This window comes from Dendrobium catenatum, unplaced genomic scaffold (genome assembly GCF_001605985.2).
Source record: "Dendrobium catenatum unplaced genomic scaffold, ASM160598v2 fragScaff_scaffold_853, whole genome shotgun sequence".
Taxonomy (NCBI): Eukaryota; Viridiplantae; Streptophyta; class Magnoliopsida; order Asparagales; family Orchidaceae; genus Dendrobium; species Dendrobium catenatum.
In genome coordinates, this window is record NW_021319315.1 from 7,618,494 (window position 1) to 7,630,736 (window position 12,243).

A 12,243-nucleotide genomic window follows, 5' to 3' on the forward strand; every position below is an offset into this window, starting at 1 on the left:
TGAATCAGTTAACTAAAATTCGTCAGATTTGAATTTATATTGAAATTAATTCTGACGATTTGAACTAATTAATATTAAATTTACTTAAATTAAATCGAGATGGGATCATTTAAATTAGTCGGGGCTGTCAAAGTGAAATTGAGCTCGAGTCAAGTCGAATTGGCTCAACATCAAACCGAATTGAATCGACATAGCCCAATTCAGTATAGATTAGATTGGATCAGCTTTTAATTAATTCGTTATCAGCTCGACTGAGTAAATGGAAATTAAATTACATTATTTCAATTTGATTTAGTTAAGATTTATTTAATTGAATCAGGTTCAATTAGTGTTGAACTTGTCTTTATTTAAATGGATTTGTTTTTTATTGCATCGATTTGCTATATTTTACATTGACTATAATCAAGTTAACCCAATTTGAGTTGATGGGTGTTGATCAAAACCGTCAAATTCGAATTAAATAAGAGTTGAGTCATATTGATTCGATGAAGTTCGATTACACTGTCTTGCTTGGAATCAACTTGGTTTTGGTCGGATTGAGTTCGACTCAACTCAAATTAAGACTTTCGATAAGATTAATTGTTGATATTGATTTGAAATATGGAGACAACCCTATCACCTTCTCAGAGTCATCGAGGAAATATTCTGAAAGGTTTATTGGACATCTATGGTTGGTTGGCACCCCGTCATTGTGCATACACTTAAGGGGAAAATCCTAAAGGTGGTTTCTACACTATGGTAAGAAAATCTAAAGGCTAGGAGGAGGTGATAGAAGCCTAAAACCTCACTAAAAAAAAGTGATCAATACAAAGTACTATGGCATCATATGCTAAATTTTCTGACCATTTATGACATGTTAATCTCACGTCAAAGTCTACTACTATGCGTACATTCTAGATTTGTGTAGGGTATCGTCCTCTAAAAAAGGATTTATGCTTGTTAGAGACCCTAAGTTTAATGTATTTTTCATTAATAGTTTCAATACAATCGTAAGTTCCGATGGCTAGGGTTTTCATGCATCTTCTTCTTCGCTCCGTGGTCGCCTTGTGGGTAATCTACTATGTTTCTTCGTAATTTCTCTCGCTTTCCTTTCATTTTTTCTCCTTCGTCCATTTTTCGGGTTGGAATGGTTATTTATTGGCTTATTGATCTCAAATTTTTGGATTGCAAGGCGAAATCGCGCTCCTTTAGGGAGGTTCTATCTGGGGCTTTGTCCCCGCAAGAATTTCCTGATCTCAAAATCACCACTTTCCATGGTCTTCCTTCTCTTTGGATTTCTGATGATGAAACGTTGGCCCTGGCAGCTCCGTTTGAGTTTGCTTTGGGCGGAAAATTTACCAGTCGTCCTCCAGCACTCGATTCTATCCATAATTTTTTTTCCAGCTTATAGTTAAATGACAATTTTTCTGTTACTATGCTAAACATTAAGAACATTTTGATTAAGTTGATGAAAGACCTAGATTACTGTAAGATTTTCTCTCATCGTTCTTATTTTGTTAGCAATTTCTATATGAAGTTGTTTAAATGGACACCTATTTGGATTTCTTTCCCAAATCTTCGTTCATATCTCTTCTCTCCTTATGTGCTTCATGGACTTGGGTCTTTGTTTGGATATCCCTTGCGTACCGATAATGCTACCTCGTTTGGAACAAGGCCCTCGGTTGCCCACATTCTTGTGGAGTTAGAAGTTACTAAGTGATATCCCGACCAAGTTTGGCTTAGTTCTGAAAATATGGGCTATATTCAACAGGACAAAATGAAAGATTTTCCTTTTTATTATTCCCAATACAAATTTTTGGGTCATTCAAAAGCTGATTATCTGATGTTGCATCCCCATTTAGCTGTATGTCCCACCCCTCCTATTGGTAATGTGGAAAGTTTAGCTGAGCTGCCTAGGCTTTATACTACGGGTGCTAAGCATGTTCTTTTGAATGTGTTTATTCCTCTTGTATCTTTGTATGAAAATCTTTCTCTCATTAGTGAGGCGGGATTGCCTATTGGGTTTCTAAGTGCGAAGCACTATTAAAAACTTCAATAACAACACAATTAAGAGGATCAACCACACCAGGGAATTGGCCCTATTCCCTGATGCCTTGGGTGATTGTGAAATACAATGTGATTTTTTACCTAGAGGTGTTTCTACTCCTATGGTTGTGGACTGTTCAAAGGAGGAGGATATTACTTTATGTGAGGTTAATAGGGAAGTTGGGCATGAACTATCTAATGATTCAGTTCATGTTGTTTCACCTCAAAATTCGGTTGATTTGGCTTTGACTATTGCACATGTGGGTAAGGTCGGGATTGAGTCTTTTGTTGCTTGTGAGTTGGATCCTACTGTTGTTTCTCCGGTGATGCCTACTGTTCAGATGTATAGACAACTTGTTGAGGTCCCATTTACTTTACTTATGCTAATGCTTTGGCTGCAAATGTGGGCGTCAGATTGGGGGACAGTGTTAAGATGCAAAGTGATTGGCTTGAAAGCTCTTCTCCTTCTTCAATTGAGGTTTAGGAAGAGGAAGTTTTTGATCAGCAAGGTATATTGCGAGATAATAAAGTTTGGGTGGGTAAACGTAGAAAGCGAAAATAAAAAAAATAGCTATTTTTTGGTTTGCTTGGTGGCTGCTAATTTGATGTTTTGTGTTTTCTTTTGTTGGTGACTTTTTGGTTTTTCTGGATGTGGTTTTTTCTCTTTTGGTTGAATTGTGATTTTGAGGGTTGGCTCTGTTGTTATAACTTTTATTCTTTGGGCTATGATGTGGCTTCTAGCTCACCACTTTTGATTCGTGGCTTGTTGGCAACCTTTGGTGGTGTTTCTTCTTGTTTTCGTTGGAGGCCTTTTTTTTGTGTTGGCGTTTGGGTGGCTTTTTGGTGTATTATTGCTCTTTAACTCCTCTGGATGGTCCGTGCCTGACTTTGGAGTGGTTGGAATCCTTTGCCAAATATTGAGCACGATTAGCTTTTGTACCATGTTTATCTTCTCGGTCTCCTCAATTGTAACCTTTTTATGCATTCAGTCCTTGTGTTTATTTGACCCTTGATGTACCATTATTTTTTGATGGAATAATTTTTCTTTTTAAAAAAATAGTTTCATTACAATCCTAATTTGGATAAACTATATTAGTGAGTGCACTTATAAACCACAATAGTAGGCACTCTTGTTGTACTCATTAAGTTCATTTCATAACTTAAGTCATTTAAGATGCTCACTCAGAAGCCTCCTCGATAGGTCATCCATGGATAGTGGAAATCATCCCATTAATGTGAATCACATATGGTAGGATTGGTTCACTACAGACCTCCTCCATCATTACCTTCATCGGCCTTCATCCTACATTATCAAGTACTAATTATCTAATTTTACCTGCCATAATGAGGTTTTCCACGAAGTTCTATAGATGTTAACAATCTTCGGTGTTATGGCCATAGCTATGATGGTGGACCATCGATCCTCATGTGCACCAACCTTTGGAAGAAATCCTTATTTTGAGGGATTAACTAAGTTGACCATGGAGATTCACAACAATGTCATAATAAGTAGGAGATGAATTTGAGGTGACAATTTCCTCAAGCCATTAGTTAACATTACATCGTTGCTCATGTCTTACTCTCCCATAAAATGGATAAGCTCTTTGATGATGGGTGAAACTTATCTACGAATGATAAAATCTTTTTTTAGACCTTTGACTTTTGTGATACTTCTCTAATTCCTAAGAAATTGCTTAATTTTTCTCTCATATATGACTTTTTTCTTTTCTCTTAGCCATAATAGAGGCATTAGTCTCCATATTATACTCCTTAACATTTATATGACTATTGGATAGTTTGAGCAACTTGGCCAAAGTCCCTAACTATTGCAAGACAAGTTCATACGAAAACATTCCTTGCAACCCTTGGGTGAGAGTGGCTCGGGTGGTTGTTCACTCTAGATCCGTCACATCAAGCATCTCCTTTTGAAATAAAGTGATGAAACTACTAAGTAATTGAATCAATTATTTCCCCATCCATAATAAGGCTTAAGAGTTCTTTAGTGACCTTAGAGCATTATCAGATTGTATCACAAACATGCTCTTAAACTTGGTGAAAGAGGTGATGATGCCTTATGGTAGAAACAAGAACCACATGAGAAGTGATTGCTTGAAGGTAGTGAAGAATATCTTATGCTTCGATGCATCAATGATATCAAGAAGATAAACAACATAATCATATGTTACATGGCTGTGGACCTATCTTTCTCTTGTATGAATCTAGATGAGGCATTTTTAACTTTACTAGAGGCTTGGCCTTTACAATCTCCCTTAACAAGGGATTAACAAATGGCAACCTCTTCTTCAAAATTTTCCTTTTTTTAATTAAGAGTTAAAATTAACTCCTCACTATTAAGGTAATTTGTCTCAATGGAGACTAGGATGATGGTCAAGGCTTTAGCTCGAGAAAGTATATTACTCTTTACCATAAAATTAGAGGGTCCTTCAGGCATTTCCACTTTAGGAGTGGTTCTTAGCATTCTCTCTAGCGATCCTTCGATTATTTGGGTTATCTTCTATTGGAAAGTATAATCTCACAGCAAAACAAACAAGGAAAATAAAGTGCACTAAAGAAGGAAAAGTACCATGATTTAATGTGGAGAAACCTAAAATTGAGAAAAAATTAAAGAGCCAAAGGACACTAATAAATCCACTATGAAAATTGGGATAAACTACACATATCTCTCTTGTCTCTTCTCTCTCTCTCTTTCTCTCTCTCTCTCTCTCTCTCTCTCTCTCTCTCTCTCTCTCTCTCTCTCTCTCTCTCTCTCTCTCCACTTCACTCACGGCTATACACACATAATAGACAAAAAGATGTACTTCAATTACACCAAAAAACATAACTCTTCAAGTGAAATAAGAAGAAGATGAAAAAAAATTGCTCAGTCGAACACATAGCACTACGACACTAAAAGTACATCTTTAGGATTGCACTTTTTGCCTTTAGCAGGACTCCTAGCACCACGATGTTAAGGGTTGGAGCCACAACACTCTGCTTTTTATCTCTAGCCCAAACCTGAGGCGTTGCAGTTCTTTAGCATATAACGCCACAACACTGCACTATTGTACTGACGTAAATTTTTTTTGCAACCCCCAAGCAAGCTTTTTAAACTCCAATAGAAATGAGGTATGACTCAATAGTACAACCCGGTTGAACGGCACAATTAGATTCTATATAAAACTAACATCATCTCCTTAAATTCAACATGTTAATAACAATCACAAACTTTTGATTTATGTTAACATATTCTTCTCATCCTCTATGATATTTTTTTTTACTTAATGTAGTATTCCTATTCTAGTTACTCACATGCTCTATGCTTACGACACCTTTTAAGATGCTAAAACTATAATTATCTGTGAATCAAACCCAACTATATATTAAGAATATTGGGTGAAAGAGAGAACATATGAATAGGGAGAAAAAGAAAAATTATAGAATAATAAGCATTATGATTTAAGTAAAATACTACTGAGTATAAAAAAATTGTATAAATTGAGCACACCTTTCAACCACCTATCTATAAATTGTAGTTAAAACTTAAGCTCTATATTATTATCTACATACATGACTATATAAGAAATAAGAGAGTATAATAATTGTATAACCTGATCGAAAGGTTCAACTGGATATAATTATCTGCCGAGTAGATGAATTGTCGATTAATAGGTTATCATAAGAATTTGTCCCTCCTTGTCGCAGCCATTCGCTCCGCTTGCCCCTTTCACTCTGCTAGGGCTTTTGCCCTAGCTGCTCCTCCGGTGTATTTTTGATGCTCTCCACCTCCCTTTTTCGGTCGGCATCCATCTGCATATTTTAGAGAAGTTGTCTTTCCTTTCCGGCTTACTTTTTAGCTTTTTTCGTTCATTTTTTTTTTCGGGTTGTCAACCTCGTCTTTCTTCCTCTAGCCTTTCCTGGCCGGAATGGCGGTCCGGCGGGTTGCTGATCCAGGTTTTTTGAATGTTTTCTTTAAATCTCGGTCGTTTGCTGAAGCACTTTTTGGTTCTTCCTCGTTGGAGTGTTTCCCGGAGCTTTGTCATGGCTCTTTTCGTGGTTTACCTTCATTATGGATTTCTGAGGAGGAAATTAATTCTCTGGCTGTGCCTTTTCAATTTGCCTTGGTCAGTTTTTTCCCCAAACATCGTCCTTCTCTTGATGCGATTTGAATTTTGTTTCTCTTTGAAACTTATTTCTGAGTTCTCTATTACGGTGCTTAATTAGAGGCATGTGCTGGTTAAACTCTCCAATGACCTATACTATAGCCGTGTGTTTTTCCATCGTTCATATCTAGTGAATAACTGCTTCATGAAGCTCACTAAATGGTCTCCGCTCCTTGACATTAGCTGTGAATCTCTGATCATTCCGATTTGGGTTTCTTTTCCTAATTTGAGACCTCATCTTTACTCCCCCCATGTCCTTCATGCCTTAGGCTCTATGTTTGGTAGACCCTTGAAGGTTGATTATGCAACTTTGGTAGGATCTCGGCCAACCCTAGCGTGTGTGTTGGTGGAGCTGGACATAACCAAAACTTACCCTTCCCAAATTTGGCTCGGGCCAGAGATATTTGGGTATATTCAAAAGGTGCAATTTGAGAATTTTTCTAATTTTTGTGTGTGTTGTAAATGGCTGGGCCATTTTCGTGGTCATTGTGATCTGGCTCCTCTATCTAATTCTACTATCCCTCTGGATGGGAATGTTAATTCTTCTATGGCTGTTCCTGAGGTGTTGTTTAGGGAAGACTTGATTCCAATGGTTAATCCGGCTTTAGATGAAGTTGTTTGTGAGGTAGGTTATAGGGCTTTGGCTGACCCGCTTGCTGTTTCGGTTAAGGAAAATATTGTCTGTGGTGATTCTAGTAAGTTTAAGGAAGCTGTTATTTTAGAATATGGGGGCATGAATTCTTTTACTGAGGATGTTATGTGCCCTCCTCCACTTTTCCTTCTCATGTTAGTGTTGGTGAGGAGGAAGTCATCTTTTTCAGATTTGGTTTTGCTTGTGTCTTTGCCTGTTAATTCGATGGGTGATTTGGCCTTGGTTAATGCTGATGTTCCGGCAGCTTCCAGTCCGTTAGCTCCAGTTCTATCCCCGGTTGTCACTGCTGTGGTGGGGGGAGGGGATCCTCTGTTTGTGAAGAATGGTTGTGTGAATTTAAATGTTGCTCTTTGCGGTGTGAATTCTATTATTTCTCCTTTATCTAATGGTGTTGTGGAGTCTTCTGAGGCTATTGTTGGAGGTGGTGTTAATTCAGGTGAAGGTATGATGGTTATTCCTAAATCCTTTGTTGATGTGTCAGTGAACTTAATCGAGCCCCAAGCTTTGGTGTATCATGTGGGAGATAATTCTGGGGTGGATGTGAGGTTACTTCTTCATTGGCTTCACTGTACGTCTAAATTTAAACCTGGTTCCGATTCTTCTTCAGAGTATTGTGGAGGTGCTGATCCTGGACATGATTTTAAATTGATGCGTGACAGTCCGGTTATTTCTGTCGCCTCTTATGGGAGGGCTCGTGGGAGGGGCAGACGGGGTAGGTAGCTTTCCTCCCGTGTTGGTTGCCTTGTTATCTCTCGGGTTGGACTCCGTTTTATTTTTCTGTCGGCAGTTAGTTTTGCCGTACAATGATGTGGCTGGGTCTCGTTTCTTCGTCATCATGGCTCGTGGTAACCTTTGGTGTTGGTCTCTTGTTAGGTTGGGTTGGCTGGTCGGTTGGCTTCTTCATGTTTATCTTCACCAAATTGGATGGTCTGTTCTTGGCTTTGGGAAACCTGAGAGGCTCGGCCAATTACTGAGCCTTTCAGATTGATTCCACATTGTATTTTCTTTTGCTTTCTTGTCTTTTGCTACATTGCTTGATGTACTCTTTTTTTTGCTTAATATATTTATTTTTGTCAAAAAAATAAAAATAAAAATTAAAAATAAAAAAAAAATAAAAAAGAATTTGTCCCTCCTTGAATACTCGCTTGTATAGAAGAAGAGAAAAATCCGGACTTGATGTATTTGAGGTGAGTTCTCTTGTAGATGGGTGTATTTGAGATAGAATGAAAGGGTTAAATTTTATTGAACGGGCTTGATGTAGCTTGAACTAGGTTTAGTTAGCTTAAACTAGGTTTTTTTAGATATTTGATTATACACATATGAGGATGTACATGTATAGAAGAAGAGAAAAATCCGCATTGCTAGAGTTGAACAGTAATGATGAAGAAAATCAGAGATGGCTGCAAACCCTTGTCGAGGAGCTTATCTTAAATGTAGATAGCTTTGTGAAGATGACAAATATATTATGGTTATTAATGATTAACAAAACTTTGAGGTTGTCACACATGATACATCTCATGAACATCTTCATGAGATATATCATGTAGGGAGTTGGATATATAGAATTGAGTTATTGGAGAGTTATGAAACAAAGCTGTGGTAAGAAAAACATGAATAGTAAGCATCATAACTACAAGATTAAAAGTATCATCATAATCAATTACATGTTCCTATTCTTGAGGTAACGATTCTCGCCCAATTTTGAATGGGAACTGTTTAAACCGCAAGCAAGCTCAACTACAACAGGCCTCCACTACTAGGCACGTAAATGAACTGAGCTGAGTCAAGCTTCAACATGTTTGAGCTCAAGCCTCTTTGCCAGGATCCTGTTCCAGCTCGGCTCAATAATAATCAAGCTTTTTTAGCCTTTGTTTGAGCTCGGGCTCATTTAAAAAGCCCATGCTCAAGCTCATCATGTGTTCAAGCTTGAGCTCGAATATTTAGGCTTGTTGAGCCGCTTGTTAATCAGTCAATAACCTCATTTAACGAGCCGGACATTTTGGTTGTTTAACACAAAATAAATACTTAAAATTATAAATACCAACATCCAATCCGTCCGCATTAGTTGCCCGTTGTACATGAATTGCTCTTCAGGATGTCTTTTCTTTTATAGAGCAAAATCAAACTAATCCAGGCGGTGTGGGACTAAATGTCCCACTTTTTTCGACTTTTTCTTTTTTTTTAGAGTAAGAAATACAAGAGAGAGAGAGAGGTAGTCGGGTTCGACTGGAAATTTTAAAATATAAGAATTTTTTATGCTATTAAAAAAACCTTTAAATAAGGTGAGATTTAATCACCTTATGAGCTATAATGTTATTTTTAATTAAATAAGACATAATCCAACTTTAATAGAGCTTTAAACGAAGCCGAACACGAGCCTTAATTGAGCTTTTTAACGAGCATGTTCACGAACTTTAAACAATACTTTTTTGTGAACATAAATGATCTGAATCACAAGCTGTTCAAACTCATTTATTTATCGATTGAGTATTTACCAAAAGTATTCAAGCTTGTTCATTTAGTTTATAAAACGAACATAAACGAGCATTTATCAAGGTAACCCACGAGCATCTCATCGAACACTCAGTTCATTTACAGCCCTATCTGCCACCCATATTCGTCGGCCGCATGTCGCCACACATCTCCGTTGGCCACCGCCAACACCCACCGTCGTCACCCATCACTGTAGACCACCGAGCACAACCCGTCTGCTGCCACCTGTCATCGTTGACTGTTGGGCACCACCCTGCTGCCGCCACCCGTCGTCGTCGACCACCAGTTGCCATATGACGTTGACGATCACCCACCGCCGGCTACCACACATCGTTGGCCTTCTCCACCACTTGTTGTGGCCTTTGTCCACCACCTTAGCCATCGCTGTCACCCTCCGGCCACCACCGCCGCCGGCCACCACCCGTCGTTTAAACTTTACACTACATTCTTTTTACTTCAAACTAAATAAAAAATATTATTCACCTAAATTTACTTTGCAATTATCCAAATAACTCCAAAATATTTCTTTTATAATATAGACCTTTTACACTGCATTTATTTGACACTGTATTTCTTTTTTTTTAGCCAATCAAACAACCTGTTAGTTTAAAGATTCAGTTACATTTTAAACCAATTTGTTTAGGACTGAAGGTACTAAAATTCTAGTGCCTTGAGTTTGTTAGACTAAAAATTCCTCAGACGAGGATTTTCACTATTTTTGGTCTTTTGCAGCTACTGAATAAAAGTTCGGATCAACTTGGAAGGATATTCTGTGCTGAAGATCTAGAATTTGCTTAAGCTTGAGATGTCCTGTTATTAACTGGGTTTGCATTGGATGCAAAGTGACGGCAGGTTTGGGATCAGAAGAAACATTAAAGTGGAGCTCTTGCCAATTAAGATGGGAGAGGTATGGCTGGATTGAGGTGCTGGCGAAGTTGGATTGGCTGGAGTGGAGCTCAGCTCAAATTTTTGCCATAGATGAAGCAGCAATAAGATCAGGAATTGTGGAGGAAGCAAAACCCACCAACATTATAGGGGATAAATTTTGGTTATATTAGGAAGGAGTTTAATGGGGCAGAATGTTGGTTATTAAAAGAGAAGCATAAAATTAAATGTTGCATAGATTATGATGCTTCGATATATGAGTGGCTTTACACTTAGAGATAAAGCACGAAAAGGCTATATATGTGAAAAGGTTGGAGTACCTCCAATGGCAAGATTAGAGAGAGTCGCCTTAGATAGTTTGGTCATATGAAGTGTTGGCCTTCCGATAACCTAATTAAGAGAGTTGATTTGTTAGACCTATTATATATTAAGAAAGGTAGAGGTAGACCTAAAAAAATTGGGTTAGAAACTATTATAAATGACTTTTTTAATTATATTTAAATGAGAATTTGACTCTGAATTGAATATAATTGAGAAAATTGATTCATATAGATGACCCCATGCCGTGGGATAAAAACTTCTTGTTGTTGCTATTGGAAGGAGTTTATATGCTTAGATATATCAAATAAAGTAATAGGGGAGATGGTGGGAGAAAGGGGTGGTGTTGAGATGTTGTTAGAATGATCAAGATATGAAAATTGTGATTCATGAAAGGCCATATGCCGGGAGATGTAGATTCTGCTGGTAACTAGATTGCAACATTTTAAACTTTTGAAGATTGAAAGCCAAGAAAGATGCGTCAAAGTGATTTGGGAGATAGTTTATTTGGAGAATAGGGCTTTAGCTAGGGGTAGAACAAGCGACTAAGGCTTTGTTTGGGACGGCTTTTTTATTGCTTTCTAAAACGGAGTTTTACTACAAATTTTTTTTATATTTGTACTAAAACTCCGTTTTAGAAAGCAATAAAAAAGCTGTCCCAAACGAAGTCTAAATATTTTGATTTGTGAGTATTGAAGCGGTTCGTTGTAGAGTAATATGTAAGAAGATGAGATACTAGAGGACAAGGGCATTTGGTTGAAGAGTTGAACAACATAGAGAAGGGTAATATTGACATCAAGTAGCAAAGTGTTAGTCACTCCATTTTGTTCATATTTGTAAGGGTAAGTGATTTGATGAATTTTGACCCATCATGAATTTTGATATATTGCTGTTAGGGGTGTCAATTTCAGGTTACAGGTCGGGTTCGGGTCGAACCCGGAACTAACATGGCATTATTCGGGTTCAGGTCAACCATACCTGATTTTGCAAACGGGTCGATTTTTCGGACCCGATCCCGACCCGCTTCGATTTTAGGTCAACTCGACCCGACCCGTTTAGGGTTTAGGGTCAGAGTGTCTGGCAGGGCAGCGACAGCAGAGCGGAGCCGACGACACGGCGATTCGCGGAGCGGAAGCGACGCGACGCGACGTGGGGTAGACGGGAAAGCGGACCGCGAGGCAGGCAGGGCGCAAGCTGGGCAACTGGCGCGGGGCTACGGGGCTGCTGGGTTTCTGGGTCATTCCCGGGTTCCCGGGTCAATCCGAACCCGACCCTGTTTTGCAAACGGGTCAATTTTCCGGACCCGAACTCGACCCACTTCGGGTTCGGGTCAACCCAAATCCGAAATTTTCAGGTTGGATTCACGTCGGGTTTTCTGGTCATGTCCAATATTGACACACCTAATTGTTGTGAGAGAAGTGATTTCAGATTCACATCGCATTGGACATATCTAACAATATTATTTATTTAGAATCATGAGTTAAAATGGTTCGAGAGGGATCCCATACATCTTTGTCAGTGATTTCATTTGTATAATATTATGAAAAAGAAAAATAGAAAATAGTAGTTTATGACTTCTTGCTTAATTACAAGCAGTACAAAAAGCAGTTTTAGAAGAAGATGCAAATTTTTGAGTGAACTTTGCTAAAACATTCAGTGCAGAGGCACTGATGACCCAGACGTGCATGCAAAAGAGCAAGTTTGTTAGAT

At 38.3% G+C, this 12,243-nt stretch overlaps 1 protein-coding gene across 1 annotated transcript in view; it reads right to left on the reverse strand.

The window, feature by feature from the left end:
- LOC110107436 overlaps window positions 1-1,671 on the reverse strand; it is a 15,526-nt gene extending 13,855 nt beyond the window's left edge. The window contains exon 1 of the mRNA XM_020837701.2: window positions 1,627-1,671. Coding sequence (XP_020693360.1) covers window positions 1,627-1,671 — 45 coding nt within the window. The remainder of the gene's footprint in view (window positions 1-1,626) is intronic.
- Window positions 1,672-12,243: the final 10,572 nt, after the last annotated feature.